At 42.0% G+C, this 27,109-nt stretch overlaps 2 protein-coding genes across 3 annotated transcripts; both read left to right on the top strand.

Annotated features, from left to right (window-relative positions):
• The first annotated feature begins 1,779 nt into the window (after positions 1-1,779).
• ttll6 (tubulin tyrosine ligase-like family, member 6) lies at positions 1,780-19,946 on the top strand. 2 transcript variants are annotated; one of them, XM_029629254.2, is made up of 16 exons: positions 1,780-1,973; positions 2,965-3,078; positions 6,932-7,099; positions 7,265-7,302; positions 10,989-11,107; positions 11,218-11,348; positions 13,122-13,278; positions 13,548-13,691; positions 13,996-14,081; positions 14,202-14,427; positions 14,952-15,130; positions 15,823-16,011; positions 16,170-16,320; positions 16,667-16,909; positions 17,736-18,009; positions 18,155-19,946. In XM_029629254.2, exons 3-16 carry the CDS (start codon positions 6,933-6,935, stop codon positions 18,397-18,399), a joined length of 2,349 nt encoding a protein of 782 aa, XP_029485114.1. In that variant the 5' UTR covers positions 1,780-1,973; positions 2,965-3,078; position 6,932; the 3' UTR covers positions 18,400-19,946. The 2 variants fall into 2 exon arrangements, with proteins under 2 accessions (XP_029485114.1, XP_029485113.1); XM_029629253.2 differs by having other exon boundaries at positions 13,101-13,278.
• Positions 19,947-20,449: 503 nt separating this feature from the next.
• On the top strand, positions 20,450-21,498 carry LOC115107191 (homeobox protein Hox-B8-like). Its single transcript, XM_065008381.1, is given in 4 exon segments — positions 20,450-20,477; positions 20,580-20,901; positions 20,903-20,967; positions 21,257-21,498. Coding segments are annotated over 4 exon segments (657 nt in total).
• The last annotated feature ends 5,611 nt before the right edge of the window (positions 21,499-27,109 follow it).

The following is a 27,109-nucleotide window of genomic DNA, read 5'->3' as shown; positions in this document are numbered from 1 at the left end:
AAAACACACTATGCATAACCCTAACCTTTCTGACGTTAGCCAGGATAGTGTAGTATTAGGCACAGAATGGAGCATTGAAATGCTCTATGCACCTGTTGAAGGCCGGGTTTGGCTTTTGGCTCTTTTTCTTTCATTGCTCTGATCCATATTGCATTTTCTGAAGGATTTATTCTTATGATGGTTTGTTGATTTTGAGGTTGGTTTCCGGGTTAAATTTAATTCTGCCCCATTTTATTTGATCAAGGCCTTGTTCTGTGCTGCTTCATTGAAAGATACCGCAGATCTGTATGTAATGACGAGATGACAAGTTTAGATCCAAAATAAGCCCATAGAATCACACTAGGCTTATTTTGAACAGATTTTTGGCAATAGTGAAACCTTTTGCTTCGTCTTTTCATCTCTGAAGATACTCTGTGCACCCTGGTGGGTAGGCTACATACCACCTGTTTCCTATTTTGAAAATGTTTCACACTATACTGAAGAATAGTGCTCAGATCATACAATAATTTTCTTGTGTTACATTTCCTCAGCATCCTGAACCTCAGTATAATCTTCCAGAAGTATTGAGTGTCCGTGAACTGAACGTCAGTATCAACCTCGCCTCTAGATGGCGCAAACTGACATACATCCTTTTTCAAACCTCTCCTCGGGGACCCCTAGAGGTTTTATAATTGTGTTGTAGCCCTGAACTAGCAAACCTAATTCAAGTAGTCAAGGGCTTGATGATTCCTCGTTGAATAGTTGAAATACATGTTGAATAGTTCAAATTTATGAAATGGCTGGGAGTCTCTGAGGAGAGGTTTGAAAAAGGCTGCTCTAACCTACAAAAGCTTCTGCGTCACCATTCACCATTTGTCTGCTGTTTATAAATATCAGGGGTGCAACTTTCACTGGGACGGGCGGACGGGGGACATGTCCCCTCCACTTTCTGAAATTGCATTTTTGTCCCCACCAGTTTTAGCATTGGAATGCGATACAAAACGAGGCAACGGTATGCTTTAGGACAATGCCGACGCCTCCGAACGGTCGGGTAGGCTGTTTGGAGTGTTTATCCGACTGGATAAAAAAATATTAAAAAATGATATGCCCCCCCCCACTTCTAAAACCAATGTTGCACCCCTGATAAATATAGTGGCTTTTGCAAAGATGTAACTCACAATATCTTGATAAGCTGCTTGAGGACCTTGTCAAAACTGGCAGGATTTCTACCCTTCTCTGATTGGCTGATCATGGAGCAGCTTTCCGTTTCATTCTGTAGCTTCAGGAGATGGATGAAGCACCTGATTTTAATCTATTTTCGCCTAATAAAGTGAACATTTTGTTAGGGGTATGTACATAATAACGATACACTGACTTCATTATGACTGACCATACCTTGAATGTGGAATACCAAGCGATCTAAAACGGCTCAAAAGCAGGGTCAAATCTGTCCATGACTCAAGGAGAACCTCAAAGGCTGATGTGTTTCCCTGGTGCAGAGGTCATCAGTTAGTACAGTGGTATTTCACATTTTTCAACAGGGCCCCCATTTTTTCGTTTCCCACTCCAAATCCAATCGCACAACCTTAAAATTGGTACATTTCTACTTTAACATCAACAAATAACCTTCGTTTAATTACATGTTCATCTCTCATCAAAATTAAGAGAACCAATATATACATTTACTCAATAAAATGTTGGATTTTTCAAATGACCTTTAAAAAAATATTGTTTATTGTCCAATACAATAATCTGTAGAATACTCTTTTATTTTTTTTAATATTTTTTTTTTAGGTACAAACCCCCACTAGGCGTTGCTGAGAGCCCGTTGGCTGTCGAACGAACAATGGGCTGCGTGATTGGACGAAACTACAGCCTGTTTGTGTAGGAGGAACTTCAGCGCAGAAGAACAGGACGTCGGGAATGTTTTTAAACAATATTGACACCGTGTGCCTGCCACACTAACACATATTGTGCGTTACGAAAAGTAGAAGGTAAGCTTTACTATTTCATTTTGACAGTGTATGGTTTGCCATTTTCGGGTGAGTGAGAACATGTTTGAGACTCAGGTGTTGATACCTACTTGCTGCTGCTTGCCCTGCAGTCAGCGAACGTTCTGTTACCATAGCAATGCCATGCGCTATCCAGCCAAGAAGCTAACTAGCATAGCAGCAGGGAAGTCAAGTTAATACAGTAGGTTTATATTTTAAACTCAATCATTTGCAATGCCAATTATTCAGTTACTTTTCTAAAAAAGGTTCCTGTTGGCTCAGTAGGGAATGGATAAACTGTAATGTGTGAAATAACATTTGCAGTTTGTGAGGGAGGGTATGTTAGGGGTAAGAAGAAAGCAAATGTTAACATAGCAGAGACTCGGTCAGTGTGTGTGTGTGCGCGCGCTAGTTAGGAGATGACTGATACCTATTAGTTACCATGACAACAAGGAAACATAAGGTAAAGTGACCCCCACACAGATCAAATTACCTCCTAGGCTTTAATCTTTGTATGCTGGGGGGCTAGTTGTAACTCATATTTGGTTAGAATAAAACAAATATAGCTATGAAAGATAAACTGAGCATGCTGTTGATAGAGCAGAAATTATTTATAAATCCACAGGTTAGGGTAACATAGACCAGAGCATCCCTTTGAACAACTATGGTTCAGTTCAGATTATCTGTAGTGCAGATTTCTCCATGGTCATTGCAAAGCATTCATCTTTGCTAATGTGCACTGTAGCTAGTGGTTTCAGCACAGATTTGAATTTCTCCCAGTGTCAAAGCACTTGTCTAATTACCTTGAACAAATACGAGGGATTAACCCTCTACTTCCACAATGTGATCTCCTGCTCATAATTTTCTCTCTGTCAGGTGTTTTTCCCTAGTTTCTTATTGGCCACCTGACCCTCTGGCCTTGCTATTAGGATGTAAGTCAATCTGAGTAGGGCCACCCCTGGGCTCATAGTACAAATGTGCTCTTTTTGTTCAGGATTAGGACCAGACCAGAGGTGGATATGTGGCTTTGTGAGCTGCCTTCTGTTGGGAACGACCACATCTTGCTGGGCCCCTGAAACTGAGGGGCCACGACCAACAAACAGAGTGGGTGAGTTGGACAGGTGGAGGGCATCGTCTAGCATTTCCACCCGCCTTAAATGCACAGCACAGGTTTGTGTACCTTAAAAAAAAGTATATATATATGTATGTGAGAGTGCTGTTCATTGACTACAGCTCAGCGTTAAACTCCATGGTCCCCTCCAAGCTCATCACCAAGCTCGGGACCCTGGGACTGAACACCTCCCTCTGCAACTGGATCCTGTTCCTCTGTGTCCACATCACTAAAGACTTAACACGATCCACACACATGGGCTGCACACTCGTGAAGAGGGCACAACAGTGCCTCTTCTCCCTCAGGAGGCTGAAGAGATTTGGCATAGGCCCTTAGGTCCTGAAGAGGTTCTACAGCTGCACCATCGAGAGCATCTTGACTGGTTGCATCACTGCTTGGAAAGCAACTGCATCGCCCTCGAACGCAAAGCTCTACAGAGGGTGTTGAGGACGGCCCAGTACATCACTGGGGCTGAGCTCCCTTCCATCCTGTACCTCGATATCAGGCGGCGTTAGAGGAAGGCCCGAAAAATTGTGAAAGACTTCAGCCACCCAAGCCATAGACTGTTCTCTCTGCTACCTTCCGGCAAGTGGTACCGGGGCAACGTTTCTCGGACCAACAGGCTCCGAGACAGCTTCTATCAACAAGCAATAAGACTGTTGTATAGAAAATCAAATGATTACCCAGACTATATGCGCTGACTCTATTTTGCACTGACTCTATGCACACTCACAAGACTCTATCCACACACACACACATACACACACTTACATACGGACTCACACAACGCAAACACACACTTACGTACAAACACAGTCAACGCACACACACACACACTTTCACACATGTACACATACTCTCATCATACAGTGCATTTGTAAATTATTCAGACCCCTTCCCTTTTCCCACATTTTGTTACGTTACAGCCTTATTCTAAAATGTATTAAATAAAAATGTTCCCTCAGCAATCTACACACAATACCCTATATTGACAAAGCGAAAACAGTTTTTTTTAGACATTTTTGCAAATGTATTTAAACGAACAGATACCGTATTTACATAATTATTCAGACCCTTTGCTATGAGACTCAAAATTGAGATCAGGTGCATCCTTTTTCCATTGAACATCCTTGAGATGTTTCTACAACTAGATTGGAGTCCACCTATGGTAAATTCAATTGATTGGACATGATTTGGAAAGGCACACACCTATCTATATAAGGTCCCATATTTGACAGTGCATGTCAGAGCAAAAACCAAGCCATGAGTTCCAAAGACTAGTCCATAGAGCTCTGAGACTGGATTGTTATAAGGCACAGATCTGGGAAAGTGTACCAAAAAATGTCTACAGCATTGAAAGTCCCCAAGAACACAGTGGCCTCCATCATTCTTAAATGGAAGAAGTTTGAAACCAACAAGGCTCTCCGCCAGGCCAAACTGAGCAATCGGGGGAGAAGGGCCTTGGTCAGGGAGGTGACCAAGAACCCGATGGTCACTCTTGACAGAGCTCCAGAGTTCATCTGTGGAGATGGGAGAACCTCTATGGTAGAGTGGCCACAGTAAAAGGCACATGACAGCAGGCTTGGAGTTTGCCAAAATGCACCTAAAGGACTCTCAGACCATGAGAAACAAGGTTCTCTTGTCTGATGAAACCAAGACTAAACTCCTTGGCCTGAATGCCAAGCGTCACGTCTGGAAGAATCCTGGCACCATCCCTATGGGGAAGCATGGTGGTGGCAGCGTCATGCTGTGGGGTTGTTTTTCAGTGGCAGGGACTGGGAGACTAGTCAAGATTGAGGGAAAGATGAACGGCGCAACGAACGGAGAGATCCTTGATGAAAACCTGCTGCAGAGCGCTCAGGACCTCGGACTGGGGCAAAGTTTCACCTTCCAACAGGAAAACAACCCTAAGCACACAGCCAAGACAACGCAGGAGTGGCATCGAGACAAGTCCTTGAGTGGCCAAGCCAGAGCCCGGACTTGAACCCTATCGAACATAGCTGTGCAGTGACGCTCCCCATGCAACCTGACAGAGCTTGAGAGGATTTGCAGAGAAAAATGGGAGAAACTCCCTAAATACAGGTGTGTCAAGCTTGTAGCGTCATACCCAAAAAGACTCAAGGCTGTAATTGCTGCCAAAGGTGCTTCAACAAAGTACTGAGTTAAGGATCTGAATATTTATGTAAATGTGATATTTTGGTGGTTTATTTTTTTTTAAGAACCTGTTTTTGCTTTGTCATTATGTGGTATTGTGTGTAGATTGATGAGGGGGAAAACTATTTAATAAGGCTGTAACGTAACAAAATGTGGAAACGGTCAAGGGGTCTGAATACTTTCCGAATGCATATGTATATGCTGCTGCTACTTAGTTTTTAGAAATCTAATTATTATCCTGCCTGATGCCTAGTCACTTTACCCAGGCCTACATGTACATACATAACTACCTCAGCTACCTCGTACCCCTTCACATTGATATGGTATTGGTTCACCTTGTATATAGCTTCATTCTTGTGTTTTTATTTTCTTATTTTACCTCTGTGTTGTCAGGAAAGAGCTTGGTAGTAAGCATTTCACTGTAAGTATTCGGCGCATGTGACAAATAAAATGTGATAATGAGGGAAAATGCAGTGAGCATTGATCAGAGAAAAACATGCAAAGTCAGGTCAGTGGTTGACTGAATTGTTGATTGGAGTTGTTTTCAGAAGTTTTTGACCATGACTTCATAACTTTTGCATGAAATAATTACTTTGTTTTTCCATCTTGAGGGTAGAGATTAGTGAATTGAAAATGAGTTATTAGAAAGTAATAGCCCGATATCGTTCTTTGACTAGAATATACATCTGATGTACTAGAAAGAATATGCTTGAGAACACAGAACTGCTAGGCCTATTTAAAGACTATATTTATGCAATTGTTGTTTTTTTGGATAGGTCCTAAAGAGAGATCCTATGAGAGTGCTGTTGTAACAGTATACCAGTAGAGGTCACTGGGCCGTCTCGGCCAAGCTCAATTACAGGAGTTCAGGGCCAGGTTTATCCAGATCACTGGCTCAGAATACTGTTACCCAGCACCAGAGGAGGCTGGTGGGAGGAGCTATAGGTGGATGGTCTGATTATAATGGCTGGAATGGAATCAATGGAACGGAGTCAAACATGTTGTTTTCATGTGTTGGATGTGTTTGGTACCATTCCATCGATTCCATTCCAGCCATTACAATTAGCCCATCCTCCTATAGCTCCTCCCACTAGCAGCCTATGCCCAGCACCCAGGCCTCCCGCAGCCTGACAGGGATGTCCCTCCTCACCCTCCCCTGGGCCCTGTCCAGCACTTACCCTTATCATTACCAGCAATTAGCCTAGTCTCACCTAGGCTTCACCTTAGGGACGTGAGATCGGAGAGAGAACCCCTCAGTGATGGTCAGGGCACACAAGGACACTTCAAGGGGATTTAGGCTAAGTTACTGTCTGAGGAGTCTTTTTTCCAAACGGAGTGATCCGTCTGAACTCAGTTGCAAACTTGATTCGCTGCCCAATAACTCTTGAATGACCCTCTGCTATGGATGGAATGTTGACAGGCCGAGTACCTACCTGAGAAGAGAAATGGAAATAGAAACATGATTCCCTGTGTACATAACAACCTGGATTCTGATCCAGTTGATTGTTTTTCAGGGTGGGGTACTTGAATCCACATCAAAACACAATTATGTAAATGTATGCGAATTGCTTAGATGTAGGTTGGAAAACAGAATGCATTTTAATTTGTGTTAATTGATGCTTGATAACTCAAGTTAATTAACTAGTGTTACTGATATGTAAACATCTTTTTATTCCTCTTTGTGTATCTTCTTCAGGATGGACCTGCGAGTAGAGAGCCCTGACAAAGACTCTGAAGATGATGCCTTCAAGTGTGGACCTGAGGGAGGAGAGGAGGGCGAGGGCTGGGGGAGCGATAGTCAACCTGAGGCCTGCACCCCTACTCCTCCATCCGCTGGCAAGAGGAAGAAGAAAAGGAAAAAGAGGTACTTAAAGTTCAAATATGTAACTGTATGGATGTATGTACTGGTGCTTTGATGCTTCCTCTTCCCCAGAATGCTGGGAGAGGCAAAAGTTATTGGGGAAGGATGATTACAACCTTGCAGCAAGGCACGTCTGTCCCCCTCTCTCTGTTTCTTCTCTCCCAGATGACTGTGGATCAATATCGTCAACTGCAAATATGAAAGTGGTGAGTTATTCTGCGTATACCAATGTGTGAAATTACATCAATTTTTCCATTATTAAAGTGGCTGGAGTTGAGTCAGTATGTTGGCAGCAGCCACTCAATTTTAGTGATGGCTGTTTAACAGTCTGATGGCCTTGAGATAGAAGCTGTTTTTCAGTCTCTCGGGCCCCGCTTTGATGCACCTGTACTGACCTCACCTTCTGGATGATAGCGGGGTCAACAGGCAGTGGCTCGGGTGGTTGTTGTCCTTGATGATCTTTTTGGCCTTCCTGTGACATCGGGCGGTGTAGGTGTAGGCAGGTAGTTTGCACCCGGTGATGCGTTGTGCGGACCTCACTACCCTCTGGAGAGCCTTCCGGTTATGGGCGGAGCAGCTGCCGTACCAGGCGCTGTTACAGCCCGACAGGATGCTCTCGATTGTGCATCTGTAAAAGTTTGTGAGTGTTTTTGGTGACAAGCCGAATTTCTTCAGCATCCTGAGGTTGAAGAGGCGCTGCTGCACCTTCTTCACAACGCTGTCTGTGTGGGTGGACCATTTCAGTGTGTCTGTGATGTGTACGCAGATGAACTTAAAACTCTCTACCTTCTCCACTACTGTCCCGTCGATGTGGATAGGGGGCTGCTCCTGAAGTCCACGATCATCTCCTTTGTTTTGTTGACATTGAGTGTGAGGTTATTTTCCTGACACCACACTCCGAGGGCCCTCACCTCCTCCCTGTAGGGCGTCTCATCGTTGTTGGTAATCAAGCCTACCACTGTAGTGTCGTCTGCAAACTTGATGATTGAGTTGGAGGCGTGCATGGCCACGCAGTCGTGGGTAAACAGGGAGTACAGGAGAGGTCTGAGAACGCACCCTTGTGGGGACCCAGTGTTGAGGATCAGCGGGGTGGAGATGTTGTTACCTACCCTCACCACCTGGGTGCGGCCCGTCAGGAAGTCCAGGACCCAGTTGCACAGGGCGGGTCGAGACCCAGGATCTCGAGCTTAATGACGAGTTGGAGGGTACTATGGTGTTAAATGCTGAGCTGTAATCGATGAACAGCATTCTTACATAGGTATTCCTCTTGTCCAGATCGGTTAGGGCAGTGTGATGGCGATTGCGTCGTCGGTGGACCTATTGGGGCGGTAAGCATATTGGAGTGGGTCTAGGGTGTCAGGTAGGGTGGAGGTGATATGGTCCTTGACTAGTCTCTCAAAGCACTTCATGATGACGGAAGTGAGTGATACAGGGCGGTATTAATTTAGCTCAGTTAGCTTTCTTGGGAACAGGAACAATGGTGGCCCTCTTGAAGCATGTGGGGACAGCAGACTGGGATAAGGATTGATTGAATATGTCTGTAAACACACCAGCCAGCTGGTCTGCGCATGCTCTGAGGACGCGGCCGGGGATGCCGTCTGGGCCTGCAGCCTTGCGAAGGTTAACACGTTTAAATGTTTTACTCACATTGGCTACAGTGAAGGAGAGCCCGCAGGTTTTGGTAACGGGCGGTGTCAGTGGCACTGTATTGTCCTCAAAGCGAGCAAAAAAGTTGTTTAGTCTGTCTGGGAGCAAGGCATCTTGATCCGCGACGGGGCTGGTTTTTCTTTTGTACTCTGTGATTGACAGTAGTCCCTGCCACATACCTCTCGTGTCTGAGCCGTTGAATTGCGACTCCACTTTGTCTCTGTACTGACGCTTAGCTTGTTTGATTGCCTTGCGGAGGGAATAGCTACACTGTTTGTATTCGGTCATGTTTCCGGTCACCTTGCTCTGATTAAAAGCAGTGGTTCGCGCATTCAGTTTTGCGCGAATGCTGCCATCAATCCACGGTTTCTGGTTGGGGAATGTTTTAATAGACGCTGTATGTACAACATCACTGATGCACTTGTTAATAAACTCGCACACCGAATCAGCGTATTCGTCAATGTTGTTGTTCGCCGCAATGCGGAACATATCCCAGTCCACGTGATCGAAGCAATCTTGAAGCGTGGAATCCGATTGGTCGGACCAGCGTTGAACAGACCTCAGTGCTGGTGCTTCCTGTTTTAGTTTCTGTCTATAGGCTGGGAGCAACAAAATGGAGTCGTGGTCAGCTTTTCCGAAGGGAGGGCGGGGGAGGGCCTTATATGCGCCGTGGAATCGATATGCTGATAGAATATGGGGAGCCTTGTTTTCAGATTAGCCTTGGTAAAATCCCCAGCTACAATAAATGCAGCCTCAGGATATGTGGTTTCCAGTTTACATAGAGTCCAATGAAATTCTTTCAGGGCCGTCGATGTGTCTGCTTGGGGGGGAATATACACGACTGTGATTATGATCGAAAGAGAATTCTCTTGGTAGATAATGCGGTCGGCATTTGATTGTGAGGAATTCTAAGTCAGGTGAGCAAAAGGACTTGAGTTCCTGTATGTTGTTATGATCACACCACGTCTCGTTAATCATATGGCATACACCCCCGCCCTTCTTCTTACCAGAGAGATACTTGTTTCTGTGGCGCAATGCGTGAAGAAACCAGGTGGCTGTACCGACTCAGATAGCGTGTCTCGAGTGAGCCATGTTTCCGTGAAACAAAGAACGTTACAGTCTCGGATGTCTCTCTGGAATGCTATCCTTGCTCGATTTTCGTCTACCTTGTTGTTAAGAGACTGGACATTGACGTGTAGTATGCTCGGGAGCGGTGCGCGATGTGCCCGTCTTCAGAGCCTGACCAGAAGACCGCTCCGTCTGTCCCTTCTACGGCGCCGTTGTTTTGGGTCGCCGGCTGGGAACCGATCCATTGTCCTGGGTGGTAGGCCAAACAGAGGATCCGCTTCGGGAAAGTCGTATTCCTGGTCGTAATGTTCGTGAGTTGACGTTGCTCATATCCAACAGTTCCTCCCGACTGTATGTAATAAAACCTAAGATTACCTGGGTAATAATGTAAGAAATAACACATAAAAAAACAAAATACTGCATAGTTTCCTTGGAACACGAAGCGAGGCGGCCATCTCTATCGGTGCCGGAAGTAGTCAAAGGTCACCCATGTCACTTGCTTTGTTACCCCCATGTTGGGATCATCTGAGAACATCCATTTATTTCCTCACAGTCCTACAGTTTTGCTACTTAGTCTAGTCAAATACATTTGAAGCACAGACATACACTTGAGTATAGCATACATTAGGAACACCTTCTTAATATTGAGTTGTACCCTCTTTTGCCATCAGAACAGCATCAATTTGTCAGGGTAGGGACTCTACAAAATGTCGAAAGCGTTCCACAGGGATGCTGTCCCATGTTGACTCCAATGCTTCACACAGTTGTGTCAAGTTGGCTGGAAGTCCTTTGGGTGGTGGACCTTTCTTGATACACACGGGAAACTGTTGACTGTGAAAAACCCAGCAGCGTTGCAGTTCTTGTCTCAAACCCGTGCACCAGACACCTACTACCATATCCTGTTCAAAGGCACTTAAATCTTTTGTCTTGCCCATTCACCCTCTGAATGGCACACATACACAATCCATGTCTCTTCTTTAACCTGTTTCCTCCCCTTCATCTACACTGATTTGATGTGGATTTAACAAGTTACATCAATGAGGGATCATGGCTTTCTCCTGGATTCACCTGGTCAGTCTATGTCATGAAAAGAGCAGGGGTTCCTTAATGTTTTGTATACTTAGTGTAGATTAATATTTGTCATCTAATAGGAAGTCTTTCTTCCTCACCCTGTCAGTGCGACGTGCTGCTCGCAGATATGGCCTTTGGGAAGCAGTGGAGGGCGAGGACTGGACTCTCTTCTGGACAGACTGCTCTGTCTCACTGGACAGAGTTATGGACATGAAGCGCTACCAGGTACTCAACATCTCCCAAGTGCACTTCTCTCCTCATAGAGTTCTGAAAAGGTTCCTCTGCCCCTGTTGATTTGCCACATTCAATGCTATGTGTCTGCTGTACCCTTACAGAAGATCAACCATTTTCCAGGGATGAGTGAGATTTGTAGAAAGGATCTTCTGGCTCGAAACATGAACCGCATGCTAAAGCTCTTCCCCAAAGACTACAATATCTTTCCCCGAACATGGTGCCTACCAGCAGAGTGAGTTCTCATTGTCAATGTGCTTAAGAGTCTCGTTATTCAAAATACATACAGTACCAGTCAAAAGTTTGGACACACCTACTCATTCCAGGATTTTTCTTTATTTTTACTATTTTCTACATTGTAGAATAATGGTGAAGACATCAAAACTATGAAATAACACATATGGAATCATGTGTTAACCAAAAAAAGTGTTAAACAAATCAAAATATATTTGAGATTTGAGATTCTTCAAAGTAGCAATCCTTTGCCTTGATGACAGCTTTGCACACTCTTTGCATTCTCTCAACCAGCTTCATGCGGTAGTCACCTGGAATGCATTTCAATTAACAGGTGTGCCTTGTTAAAAGTTCATTTGTGGAATTTCTTTCTTTCTTAATGTGTTTGACCCCAATCAGTTGTCTTGTGACAAGGTAGGGATGGCACACAGAAGATAGCCCTATATTGTAAAATACCAAGTCAATATTATGGCAAGAACTGCTCAAATAAGCAAAGAGAAAAGGCAGTCCATCATAACTTTAAGACATGAAGGTCAGTCAATCTGGAAAATGTCAAGAACTTTGAAAGTTTCTTCAAGTGCAGTCGCAAAAACCATCAAGCGCTATAATTAAACTGGTCTCATGAGGACCACCACAGGAATGGAAGTCCCAGAGTTATCTCTGCTGCAGAGGATAAGTTCATTAGTTAGCTGCACCTCAGCTTGCAGCCCAAATAAATGCTTCACAGAGTTCAAGTAACTGGTAGTAGTAGTAGCAGCTGTAGCAGTAGTAGCAACTGTAGTCCGGCGCCGACTGAGATGGCCGCCTCGCTTCGCGTTCCTAGGAAACTATGCAGTTTTTTGTTTTTTTACGTGTTATTTCTTACATTAGTACCCCAGGTCATCTTAGGTTTCATTACATACAGTCGAGAAGAACTACTGAATATAAGATCAGCGTCAACTCACCATCAGTACGACCAAGAATAAGTAACAGACGCATCTCAACATCAACTGTTCAGAGGAGTCTGTGTGAATCAGGCCTTCATGGTCGAATTACTGCAAAGAAACCACTACTAAAGGACACGAATAAGAATAAAAGACTTGCCTGGGCCAAGAAATTTGTGATTTATTTAGAATTCAAGGCACACTTAACCAGCCTGGTTACCACAGCATTCTGCAGCGATACGCCATCCCATCTGGTTTGCGCTTAGTGGGACTATCATTTGTTTTTCAACAGGACAATGATCCAAAACACACCTCCAGGCTATGTAAGGGCTATTTGACCAAGAAGGAGAGTGATGGAGTGCTGCATCAGATGACCTGGCCTCCCCAATCACCCAACCTCAACCCAATTGATGGTTTGGGATGAGTTGGACCGCAGAGTGAAGGAAAAGCAGCCTATGTGATGGGCGGCAGGTAGCCTAGTTGTTAGAGTGTTGTGCCAGTAACCGAAAGGTTGCTAGATCGACTCCCCGAGCTGCCAAGGTAAAAATCTGTCATTCTGCCCCTGAACAAGGCAGTTAACCCACTGTTCCTAGGCCTTCATTGTAAATACGAATTTGTTCTTAACTGACTTGCCTAGTTAAAAGTTAAATCAAATGGGGCCAAGCTTCCTGCCATCCAGGACCTCTTTACTAGGCGGTGTCAGAGGAAGGCCCTAAAAATGGTCAAAATAAAATATTACAAATAAAGTCAAACCCTGGAATGAGTAGGTGTGTCCAAACTTTTGACTGGTACTGTAAATGATCACGAGAGTAATCAATTGAGAATGGAAGTGTTTTTTTGTATCTCTGCAGTTATAGTGACTTCCAAGCTTACACCAGGTCCAAGAAACACAAGACTTACATCTGTAAGCCAGACTCCGGTTGCCAAGGGCGAGGCATCTTACTCACCAAGTCCAGCAAAGACATTCGGCCGGGGGAACACATGATCTGCCAGGTGTATGTCTCCCGGGTGAGACTCACTCCCTTCTCAGAGAGGGATCCTTCTAGACTTTTGTACATATTGTGTAATATTCTGCTCAATCAATTCAACTCGTAGTTCAACTGAGGTTGCAGGATGGCAGTTGCAATAAATGTGATACCTTATTATGTGACAGTATTTATGGGACCAATCAGAGAGAAGAGTTATGACAATGTCATTATGAAAGGACCAATCAGAGAGCAGGGCTATGACAATGTTATTACGAAGGGACTAATAATGCCAAACGTCCTCTCCCCCAGCCATTCGTTATTGACGGCTTCAAGTTTGACCTGCGTATCTATGTGCTGGTGACCTCCTGTGACCCCTTCCGCATCTTCCTGTACAACGAGGGGTTGGCTCGCTTCTGCACTACCCAATACAACGAGCCCAGCAATGGCAACGTGGTAAAGTGGACAACACAGATACTCCGTTAACACTTCTAATGCCAACTGTTACGCAGCATTACACACTTCTTATTGTCCTATCTCGCCCTGTTCTTTGACAGTTAATTGGTAGTTGTGGTGTTGGTTGTGTCGTTGATGCTCTGAAGCATTCTAGATAATCATTTATAATGGGGGAATCGCATCTTTACAGTATTCATATGTTTATTCCAGAATGATAGCATATTTTCTACGGTGTCCTTTCTGATCCCTTATTTTACCTTTACACATCCCCGGCTCTCCCTCACAAACTGTATATTTGTACAAGGATGATGTTTGCATGCATCTGACCAACTATGCCATCAACAAGCACAGTGAGAACTTTGTCCGTGATGATGACACTGGCAGCAAACGGTAAGCGGGTGTTTGTTTACTTCAAAAACCTCTCGAGTTGACCTTTAGCTTTGTTTGTTTGTATAATTCATCTCATGATGCAACGCTTGCATCTCAGTTCCCTCCTCCCTGTCGTTCCAGGAAGCTGTCCACCTTGAACAAGCACCTGGAGGCCATGTGTTACGACACAGAGAAGATGTGGTTGGACATTGAGGACGTGATTATTAAGACGCTCATCTCTGCCCACCCCATCCTCAAACACAACTACCACACCTGTTTCCCCAACCACGCGGCCGGCAGCGCCTGCTTTGAGATCCTTGGCTTTGATGTGCTACTGGACCATCGACTCAGACCCTGGCTGCTGGAGGTGAGGCCTTCTTAAAGAATCAGGATGATGTATTGATTTGGCTCCGGTTCAGTGTTTGTTGAGCTAAGAAATGTGTTATTCTAATCTACTACACTCTCATCATGCAGTGTCCAATAGGCATTTCGCTAGCAACTTATAATAATTTAATTATTAAAGCTAGATAGCAAACAAGGAATATTCATGATGTTCAATTATGTTCGCATTAACATATGGGTGTGTTTATTAAAGGGATACTTGGGGATTTTGACAATGGGTCTTTTTATCTATTTTCCCAGAGGCAGATGAGCTCGTAGATACAATTTTTATGTCTTTGTGTCCAGTATGAAGGAAGTTAGAGGTAGTTTCACGAGCCAATGCTAACTAGCGTTAGTACAATTAATGGGAGTGTAGCATCCTAGTAGAGACCCATAAACTTACTCATTACGCTATCGCTAGTTAGCAATTGCGCTAGCATTAGTAAGTTAGGAGGTAGATAACGTTCCTCGTTACCAAAATCTTGAAGTATCCCTTTAATGTTTGTGCAGGTGAACCACTCCCCCAGTTTCACTACTGATTCGCGGTTGGACCGGGAGGTGAAGGATAGCCTGCTGTATGACACCCTGGTCCTTATAAACCTGGGTGCCTGTGACCGCCGTAAGATCACTGAGGAGGAGAAGCGTAGGGTGAAGGAGAGGCTGCAGCAGAACCGCTCCAGAGAGGCTAGGTATAGTCAGGACGATGTGATGGATAGGAAGACAATGCGGAACTTTGATTTCAGTAGGCTTGATTGATGAGTTTGACCATGTAACAATAAGCTATGATGGGTCATTTTTATTATAAATCAGCATCGTTATAGACATGTAACAAACAAAGTGAGTGTACAAAACATTAAGAACACTTTCCATGACAGACTGACCAGGTGAATCCAGGTGAAAGCTATGATCCCTTATTGATGTCACTTGTTAAATCCACTTCAGTCAGTGTAGATGAAGGGGAGGAGACAGGTTAAAGAATAATTGTTAAGCCTTGAGACAACTGAGACATGGGCAAGACTAAAGATGTAAGTGACTTCGAACAGGAGGTGCCAGGCGCACTGGTTTGAGTGTGTCAAGAACTGCATCGCTGCTGATTTTTCACGCTCAACAGTTTCCTGTGTGTATCAAGAATGGTCCAACACCCAAAGGACATCCAGCCAACTTGACACGGCTGTGGGAAGCATTGGAGTCAACATGAGCCAGCATCCCTGTGTAACGCTTTCGACACCTTGTAGAGTCCATGCTTAGACGAATTGAGGCTGTTCTGAGGGCAAAAGGGGGGTTGCAACACAATATTAGGAAGGTGTTCTTAATGTTTGTTACATTCAGTGTATATTGAGTGTATGCATTCATTCAGTTGTGGTCATTTTTGTGTTGTCAGGAGTGAGGAACTGCGTCAGTCCCAGGCAGCCAGTGTAGAGCAGATGCGGAGGTATGAAGCCAAACACCTGGGTGGCTTCCGTGGGATCTACCCCCGCGAGGGCGGAGAGAAGTATGAGAAGTACTTCAAACACAGCAGCTCCCTGTTTCAGGAGACTGCTGCCTCTAAGGCCAGGGAGGAGTGTGCCAGGTAGAAACTCACCCAAACACTCACACACATATGCACGCACAGGCTTCTTGACAATAGCATGAAAACATTCAACAGAAAATACAAAATCGTTGTACCTTTTAAATTAAATGTTTTCATTGTTTCATGTACAACTTGTTTGTGTGTGACTGTCCACTCAGGCAGCAGCTGCAGGAGCTGCGTCTGAAGCAGGAGCAGAAGGAGAGGGAGCAGAAGGGGAGCCGTAGACGAGACTTGCAGGGGGAGTCTGCAGGAGAGAGGGCCAAACCACACAGAGTACAAGTTCGTCAGACCAACTCCCAACAGGTTACTGTGAGTCACATCACCCTGACCATCAGTTTTATGTAACATTTTACCTCAGGTTTTGAATGTATTATTGCCTACAGAATCTATCAGTCAACAACCATAAAGAGTCCAAAGTCTTGTCGTATCATTGGGGGTGGCAATCTTAGTGGACTTGAAGTTGCAGGGCCTTTCAGTAGCCACAAGGGGGAGCCAAATATCTTCTCCACTGAACACCTTACATATATGTCCAGCTACCAAACTATATAATGGCCATTTATCATATTTACATAAGCATCTCAATGAATACTGAAGAATGATTATACACTGTGATTAACTTATTCCTTACTGTATGGTGTGAATTGTGGTTGTCCAGCTCCTGACCATGCCCCTCCTGCCTACTGCTACCAACGGTTCCCCTATGGTGCAAGACCTCTCTGATGAGGAGGTGGAGAGGGTGAGTGGACTGCTCCAACGGGAGAGTCTACTGAGAGACCTCGGGGTGGTGGACCAGATCTATAAGCTGTTGCAGGGGAGAGGCCAGTCCATGCCTAATGGCATTACACCCCCCCGCGAGCAGAATGAGCTGCCCCTACACAGACATGAACGAGCCAATAAGGTAAGGCTACACCTCCATAGTCACTCACTGGTCTGTTTAGTAAGTTCCGTTTATTGTTTCCCTAGCAAGGAAATGTGTCCTCTATATTTTTCCTAATATGGGATAAAGAGCTCGCCAGCTTGTAGTCCTAAAAAACAGAAATTAGTTATCTCTGGTTCGTTCAAGCATTCTTATGGGGGAAAATAATGAGGTTTTGGGATAAACACTGAAATAAGATCAGAGATTAACACAGGTTTAGGAGATCTTATACATTTTGTTCTGTGAGATAATATCAAATAAAATTGTATTTGTCACATGTGCCGACTAGAACTGGTGTAGACCTTACAGTGAAGTGCTTACTTGCAAGCCCTTAACCAACAATGCAGTTTTTCAGAAACATACCAACATTTTTTTTTTTTAAGTAACATAATTACAGAGGCAGTAAAATAACAATAGCGAGGCTATATACAGGGGGGTACTGGTACAGAGTCAATGTGCAAGGACACCGGTTAGTCGAGGTAATTGAGGTAATATATACATGTGGGTAGTGACTTATGCATAGATAATAATTAAGTGATGTTAGCTGATGAAGATTATCTCATAGAACAAAATGTATAAGATCTCCTAAGCCTGTGTTTACTACAGACCTCATTTTTGGCGTTTTATCCAAAAACCCTACAAAAAAACATTATTTCTCCATAGGCTTTGTTTAACCAATGAGTTATGGTGGAGTTAGTGCCTACAAAAATACACCATTACTCTTGCTCTCTATGGTCACTGCATTGTCTCAAACATTACTCCATTTGTAATGAGATGCTTAAGTCTGTCCTATGTGATGTCTTGCCAGTTGGACTCCCTGACTGAGTTCTCCTGGAGAATGAAGCGTCACTGTACTGTGATCCAACACCAGTTGCCTCCAGGGACCAAACCCTGCCGTCAGTACGTCCATTCCCAGCTGCTGCAGCAGCGCTGGCCCTGGCCCAGTCTGGACAGGGGGCCCACTCATACTGAGTCTGCCTGCCTTCAATACTACACCCCAGAGGACCACGTCCTAGAGACGGTCCGCCGGGCGCCAGGGGACCTGAGGAGGACCAACAGTGCCCAGCGTATCCCATGGACAAGTGAGCACACCCACAGCACCTCACTTTATTGTGTCATTACTGTACCGCCACTGATCTTGGGCATTGTACTTCTGGATAATTGGATGGCATAGTATTAATTTTCTCTACCTCTCTCTCTTTTTTTCTCTCTCTCTTTGACTCTTAGTCAATGGTGCTCGCCAGGGCAGTATGAGCTCATCTTATGCAGAGTCCAAGGCCCGGGCCACAGTGTCAAACATCTCCCAGCTCACGCCTGGACGGCTTCACTGCACCCCCATGTCCTCCGACCCCAAGGCCCTCCAGAGCCTGTTTGTCATCTCCACCCCAGCCCTACTGATCCAGAGGCCCGAGTTCCCCCACCCCATCCGCAAACCCTTGCGCAAAGTCCCCCAGCACAGACAAGGGCGCTAGGGAGCAGGGACGTTTACCAGTTCAGCCATAGTGCCATAAACCACGAGCGGGGCAGAGTGAACAAGCTTTCCTGGCAAAACTGTACACAAGTTGTCCCCGAAATCCTCTCCCTATACTGTGTACATTTCTTCACTTTTACATCATCAAAATGAAATTCATTTCTACATTAGCACTGAGCTACTGAGAATTAATTGAAGAGAAATGGAGAATAGATAAATGGAATAGGTCTTATTGTGAAAATATTGAAGCAATGGTGCCTATCGTGACTTCGGTATTGTGTGGTACTTGGTAGGAAGACGTGTCATCTCATATGTCTACGCAAACACTGTGGCTTTTACAGAATTGAATGTAAGTGAATACTATCTGTGTCTTATCAAATATCTTGGGTTGTTAAATATCACTATAACCACTGAGCCAATGGTAAAAACATGTTTTATTTTAAATAATTCTGGAAATCTGGATGTTTTACTCAGTAATGTGAAGGGAAGATGTGACCATGTAGGCATATAGCAAATTTGTATGACTTTGATGTTGATGACTTTGCTATTATGCTTTGTTATCATATTGATTTTTGTTTAGCTAAGCAGGAAATTCTAATTTTGCAATGGGAACCATAATCAATCATGTGTGCCAAACCTTAGAAGAAAAGCTCAGGATACTGAAATGACCATCAAGCTGGACTAACAAATACTCCTCACATTTCACTGACTTTAATTGCAAATTTACCCACAGTATTTTCATATGGTTATTTTAGATTTGGGATGGGGTGTACATTTACTTATTGAGCATTATTTTATTTGAGTTGGTGAGAAATATAGACAAATGCCTTCAGAAATGATATGCGTTGATCATTACTCATGTAGAAATGAGGATATTTGTTCAATTCAGGATTATATTGATAATAGTACTAGGCATATTATCAATATATACTCCATATGAATAATCAAATAGTTTCCTAATTTATGTAAATTATTTGGAAATCTTAGATTTGCACATTTGGAGGCCTACAAATTATGAGTGAAATCTTTGGAAATGCAAACTAATATTTCAATGAAAATGTAAGTATATTTTCTTTAACAATGATCTTGTTTGATTTTTTTTTTTTTTTCATCAAGCTCATAAACATTGTCGGCCTACTACTGTATTTAAATGGTAATTCGATATGTCGATGTGTTTACATTTTACCTCAATAATTATTTGGAAAAGTAGTCTTTAATTACAATCGAAATCATTTAACGATATATTTTTCGATTGGAATATGTAGGCCTTTGTAGAGTTTCGATGCGCGTGATCTCAAGTCTATGAGTCTATGATCTCAAGACCTATGAGCTGTTGCTATCGTTGTCATAACAATAGTTTCAGTTACATAGTTAAATTACACAGTTTAGTTATAGTTTTATATAACTTTCAACACACTTTATCACAATATTTAAATTTCAATAAAAGCACATTCGTTTTATTGTAATCTACAAACACAATAACTCAAGCCCCGTATATACGAATAATGATTGATTTGTAATCGCCAAAATAAAGTAGCCTTTACTTTTCACGCTGAAACAGGCTGCTGATGATGAACAACATCTTATTATTGACGTCTTTGAATGCCAATTAAAAATATAGGTTATCAGTTTGTTGTTAGAAATTAATCCTAAAATGTAAGCTGTGTTCTTGTCTATTCGATCCAATGAACTAGCCTGTGCATCAATATTCTCTAGTATTTCAGCTAATAGCTAGCTCTTCACAGTTTAATATTTGTATCAGGTTGACGTAAATTCAACGTCTATTCCACACTGGTTCAAAATGACGTGTAAAAAACGTTGATTCAATCAATGTGTGCCCAGTGGGTTCCCTCGTCTCCCTATCACCCCCTCCCTCTGTTGGTTTCTCACACTTTGCATTCAAGCGCGCAATGCTTTGTCTGTTGTCTGGAGATTTTCGTTTGGGGACATCATCGTATCCAAAACAAGGCAGGATATACCCTGTGAAGCTATAATCCATATAGTCTGCCCGATCATTCATGGACTTCAGAGAGGTAGGCGATTGAATTGACATGGAAACGTTGGTCTTCACCGAGGAAAGTCATGCCTAAACTTAAAAAAACTTGCGTTTATTCCATAAAGTGTAATATATGCTAGTAGCCTGACTTAAATAAGATTTTAAACATCAAAGTTGAAAATGAGCTCTTCTTTCGTTAATTAATGCTCTATTCTCAAAAAACAGCAACAGCGAGTCCTGGAATTCCGATTATGGGCTGGCACATCCTCTATCATACGGATACGGTGCCGGTGGCACCATCCAGCAGCCACATCCCACGCAGTTAACGGTATTATACAATGGCACATCGTTGTTCAAAACCGCTCACCAACACCAACTAAATCCGTGCGTATTATCGCTGCCAATGGGCAACTTGTATCATGCCCACGATGTGATACAGAGACCAACCTTTTACGCATCCCATAATACGGATTGTATCCAGTACAGTGATTATCATTTGAAATCCACCGGATTCCGTGTGCGCAGAACAGTGCTCCTCTCTACCAGACCTCTTTCCCTGGATGAAACCACAAGGTGAGTCACTGACCCTTAAAACACCTAATTTGAGAATTTGGTTGACATCGGAGATATGTGAGACCCCCAAGAGAGAGAGGACAATGGCTCGTTATGGTGTCAAAAAGAAACTGTAAATCTATTTATGTTGTGAGAAAGGTTTCTGCTTTGCCTGATTTTTTTTCTTTTTATGTGTGTGTGTGTTTTCTCTAACGTTTTGGTACGTGGTAGCCTCTGTTTAGGCCTATTGAGTCAATGTTAATCTAAATGTGCAGCCCAGCAGCGTGACTAAAATGTTTTGTCTCAGCAGTTACCGGACCGAGAAGAGGTAGACAGGCAGACAGTCGCTTCCAGACTCTGGAACTTGAGAAGGAGTTCTTATTCAACTCTTACTTGACCCGCAAGCGCAAGGTTGAAGTGTCGCACGCTCTCGCACTCACCGAGCTGAAGGACACATTTCCAATAAACAGGCCGAATGAGAATGAAATCAAGAAACAGAGCAAAGAAACTTACAAGAATATTCAGACGTCAGATGAGGAGGGTAAAGGTTAAGACTATCCTAGACTTGGTGATGGGATGCCACAGAGTGATAACAAATGTGTTAATTATAAATTGCATTTCGAATTAAAAAATCAACAACAGTGAAATCTATTGTGTTAGTTGATAATTCATTATCAAATTAAATTCTATGAAACTTGAGAAGACGTGCGCAAAATAGTTTTTAGAGGTTTGTGCATGTGAATCACTTCTGCAGAATAGTCTGAACAGGTATTTATGTTGTTAGAATGTATAATATGTAATTTAGTGCAGTAAGGTAGCACAGCTGCCACACTTTCTGCCACTAATAATAATGATTCATCATTAGATGGCATTCCGAGTGGCGCAGCGGTCTAAGGCACTGCATCTCAGTGCTAGAGGCGTCACTACAGAACCTTTGGTTCGATTCCAGGCTGTATCACAACCGGCCGTCATTGGTAGTCCCATAGGGCAGCGCACAATTGGCCCAGCGTCGTCCGGGTTAGGGTTTGACCGGGGTAGGCCGTCATTGTAAATAATAATTTGTTTTTAACTGACTTTCCTAGTTAAATAAAGGATCAATAAAAAATTTAAAAAGCTGGGACAAAATCCTAACTTAATAAAGATGTGCAGAGAACTTTTGCGTAAACCTCCAATGGGCATGTTTTATGCAAAGAGAGTAACGTGCACATATCGAGTCCCTGTCATTTTAATTGGCAGTTTTGTATCTGTGTTGTCAATGTTGTGGCTAGAGCTGTTGTCAGGCCTTGGCTGTGAAGGCTGCTACTGGATGTAAACTGTAAATAAAATCTAACCTTTAAAAATCGAAGCCTCTCCTTTATTGTGAAACATATAGGCCTACCTAATAGTGTAATTGTTCGGACCTTTGTTTGCTGAAATCCATACTTTTTTAATAAAACGTTAATCAAATACAACCACCAACCGTTTTTTTAATAGATTCAATTGGCACATGCGCATTTGCTGAGTTGCCATAGAGCAACAGTAACGAGGAAACAGTCGGTGGTTGTATTTGATTAACGTTTAATTAAAAAGTATATGTTTCAGAAAACAAAGAAAGCCATACAACAACAGACGACAAAACAGGTACACAGTAAGCGTGAAAGAATTAACATTTGGAAGTGTCGACGCGTAGCTAATTGAAGGAGTCGGAGGTTCATTTATAAAAACGAATCCTTGCTCAACTCTATGGAGGAGCAAAGCTGGCTAACAACCCAGATCACATATTGCAGGTCTGTATCCAGTTTCCTCGGTGTTATATCGACATTTTGAATAGCCTATACAGTTTGGTACAAGCATAACACATTCAAAAGATCTAAAGATATTATAGGAAAAAATATTTGTTTTACTATGTCGGGTAATTGATATTTTGTACACCGTCATTCAGTCTAATTATAAGCCTGGCTGAATTCATGCCAATTGTATATTCATTGGGCCTAGATTTGTAAAAAAGTGTCTGAAGGTTAATAAACAGTCTGAATTCCAGCTAAATTTCATCCACCTTTATGAGACAAATACATTGTAGTTAATGAAAACTATAATATATCAAAATGCTTCATGTTAGTTTATTGTTGCTAGGTTGTTAGCATTTTTTAGCCTACAATACAATGTTCCACCGTAGGCCTTATAGAACTACTCACAGGTCACATTCATCCAAAGTAGAATCATTTCAAACTGTATTTGACAACCTCCAAGTCTACATAATATTTACGAATTTTATAGAAAATACTTGTAAAAAACACATTTTCCGTTTATTTTCGTGGAGGTTTAGGCCTATTGGTCTTACTAATTAAAAACATAACTGAATTAATATCAATAAAAAAACATGCAAGTTTCCTAGAATATGTTCGGTTTAGGCCACTCCTGTTTTGGATAGATTAGGCCGAATTTTCTCTGTGCGACCTTTTGCAGAAGGAATAGGTTGCATTGGGGGGGTTTTATGGTTTTATTGCATCTATAAACGTCGGAAATCCTTTTGTCAATTAAATTAAATTTAACAGGGCACCATGCAAACAGTTGCTTTGGCTATGTAACGGAATTTTTTTCCATACATTTTATATAAATATTTTACCTTATGATTATATACATGCCTGATGACCACTGGGCACAGACGTCAGTTCAAACTCTATTACATGTTGGCTTAAAATAATTTCATTGAAAGTACGTGGAAACAACGTTGATTCAACCAGCGTGTGCCCAGTGGGTGTTTTCATATAGGGATATCTTTGGTCTATATATCTTAACATACAACTGTTTTACACGAAAGTAAAATCTTAAAATTGGCAGTTCAGTAGGCTATTGCAAAACGATAGGCTAATTACATGGATCCCTATCATATTTTGCTCGCATTTGTTTGGAAATCTGTGCTAATTAAATGAAGGTAGGCCTATAGGCTATCTAAGGGATTATTTATTCATAAAGGGTTCACGGTTGATTATGTGGATATATAACTAGTTTAACTTAACTACATTACTAAATGTAATGCAAATGTAGACTAGGCCTTAAATAATTATCCGTTTACATAGTCTACCTATAGGCTTTTATCAATCATTTAAGTCAACTTATAATAACTATCCTATAAGACCATGTCAATTGTAACCAAACATGTTTTACATAATGCTATATGCTATTGTGTGGAACTACAATATGGTCAAACGTTTCCGCTTTTTTGAAGCCTAATATTCAACTGATAAGGAATTATCATCAAATGCTCTAAATAGGATACCGGACTGAAATATTATAGATCTAGCCATTTCGCTTAAAAGACAACGTAGCTTTAAAAAAAGCCTAAAATGCTTTCCCATCTTTGAAAGAAAAAGATGGCGATGAAGAAAAAAATGCCTTCTATTGAAGCATTCCTGAAAAATGCTATAAATTAGAGCCTGCTAATGAAAATGTACAACTTTATGATGGAACTTTACGACTGTCTGGGTTCTGGGATTGGCTGAGGTTGGTCATGTGTACTCTGGACAGGGAACTTTTTCCCCCTTTGAGGTTATATTGCAGCTGTCTGTTTTCGACCGCTCATTCAGTAACAGCTCCGTTTTCTTGGCTCTTGTATAAGCTACACTTGAATTCTGGTAGAAATGTGTTCTGTGTCTACGGAGCTCCACCAACTGAGAGATAGTCAATGAGGAATCTCTCATCCAATGTTAGCCTATGCTAATGTGGCTATCTCTGAATTGCACCGTCAAAGAAGACTCAATATTCGCAAGGACAATGGAATAGTTTATTTTTTATTTTTCACAGAGGGAATCGTTTAGTTATTGCTACTTACCGTATGCAATATACCAAATTAACAGTAATGGAAGACGTAAAAAGAACCGTGATAATCACATCCGGAAAACCCACATACGAAATGATGAATTATCAACAAAAGGTAGGTCGTCAAATCTCAATGTCCTATATCGCAACAATCATACTTGAAGCCTGTCTTATAAGGTTTTTAAAATGATAAAATGTTGAGTAGGTCATGAGGTGCAAATTATGTTAGATAAAAACCGTTACAAATGTAACATTGGTAGCATACAAAATGGCTAGTGTACAAGCATTGTATCGATTTGCAATACCATAGTGTGTTAGTGGCAAGATGGCAGCAGTATCTTTGGCGGGTGACTGTAGCCTAAATGCATTTAGTATTTTGACGAAGGTTTCAGATAAATAGGTAGGCCTATGATTGTGGAAGCTGCCACAATCATGAGCGCACACTGAAAATCAGACAACCCAAAATATTTAGATTTCCATGATGTACAGTGTTTTTTAAAACATTTTTTATTGTGTGTAGCCTACGTTTGTATTTCCTTTGAGCTAGCTGTAATGCTAAGTAGATATGCAACAATTGACTCACAACCAAAATGTTTTATGGGTCATTTAAAGAGTAAAATTGAGACATGATGTAAGCAATGTTCTCAATGGTCCAATGTAATTCTTCAGAATCCACTTTCCAATCATCTGCACTATTCGACGTCGTCATCATCATCAACATTATTGTCAAGCCTCAATCAATTAATTGATCAACTGTATGTTATTCACTCCATTTACACAGCAGTATGCTGGCACATTTTCTTTACAACCTGATCTCGTGTATTTCTCTTTGACTCCATCTAGTGGCGACAATAAGCCTAAATTTGGACATTCTTGAGACAGAAGCTTTCAGAATGACATATTGGCGTATTGGAACAAATTATTTATTTTTTCTTTCGTTTTTTCTTTTCAAATTAAACTAAAGCAAACTAAAATGTATTTTGCACAAACGCTATTGACGTTGAATTAACCGTCATTCTGTATACAGACAAGTCGTAGGATACTTAGCTAAAATGTTTGATTAGTTGTGGAAACAATTTTGTTGAAGGAAGTCTACACAGACTATTAAGTATCAAGTTTAGATAATACAAAATGATTTTGTTGAAATATCATATTAAACAAGGTTTTTACAGTGAAAGAAAATAATATTGATTGGAAAAAGGAAATACGTCCTGTTGTAAAGAAAATGGCGTTGTTTATTTATTCAAATGTATTGAACTTTTTAGTCCAACAAAATAACGATAATAGCTAAATAAATATTAAATAATATTATTCAACTCAATAATATGGGTCTACTGATATAAGAAGCAGTCACTATAATATCAGACTAGATTCGATAATGACAATGTTTATATTCATGTAAATATATTTATTTGATAATATTCAAAAACATAGATTCTTTATTTTAGTGGTTAATAATAAAACATGCTGCATGTAATGTGGTCTACTTAGGCCTACAGGTTCCCGAAAAATGAACCGCAATCTTTTAGTGATGAATGTTGAAACCAATGTGTAATATCCTCTGCATTGGCATTGGTCAGTTAGAAAATCCTTTTGCCTTTTGTGAGTTGATTTGTCAGTGTAGACGTCTTGGTCGTGTTTTACTTTAAAAAGTAAATCCGGCCAGTGTGGGAATACCTAGAAAACATAACGAACACGTTAACTTATACATGAACGAATGATGAAACATAAATGATGTCAAACAGCTTAAAATAACAGCTGCATGAAAGTAGAAATTCAGCTGGATCAATTGAATAGGCCCACTTTTGATTGTGCAACTAGCCTACATCTAGTAATCAATACTTTACATTTGTGGGTAATTGAAAGAACCCCAACGAACAACAACATTATTCTTCTTAAGTCAGTTTGATAAAATGGGAAATTGAACAGTGATTATTTCATGCAAACCAAAGATCGAATTAAGATCATATAAGGGTCGTGTGTGTGTGTGTGTGTGTGTGTGTGTGTGTGTGTGTGTGTGTGTGTGTGTGTGTGTGTGTGGAGAGGGTAGGGTGGTGTTGCCAGCATTATGTATTTATATCGTTTGTTTGCAACGAAATTAAGAACGAAAAGGAAATGCTTCAATGTTGAATGAATCAGAGAGCGCAAGCTCATTTGATATGTGGAAGACTGCGCGAGAAGCCTGGGCGCTTCGTTTCGAGTCACTGGGGACCCCTGTGCGCAACAAGAGCCCCCCCATGAGAGCGATATTGCAACCAGACGCTCGCGATTGGCCGGACGTTGATCAGATGGTACAGTTCCCTTCTGCCCTATTGAGTGGCACCTCGCAAGCCCCCTTCAGCTAAAACCAAATCTCCGATAAAGT

The sequence above is a fragment of the Oncorhynchus nerka genome, linkage group LG23 (genome assembly GCF_034236695.1).
Source record: "Oncorhynchus nerka isolate Pitt River linkage group LG23, Oner_Uvic_2.0, whole genome shotgun sequence".
Taxonomy (NCBI): domain Eukaryota; kingdom Metazoa; phylum Chordata; class Actinopteri; order Salmoniformes; family Salmonidae; genus Oncorhynchus; species Oncorhynchus nerka.
Note: the sequence above shows the minus strand (reverse complement) of the source record. Positions and strands in the feature narration are given on the sequence as shown.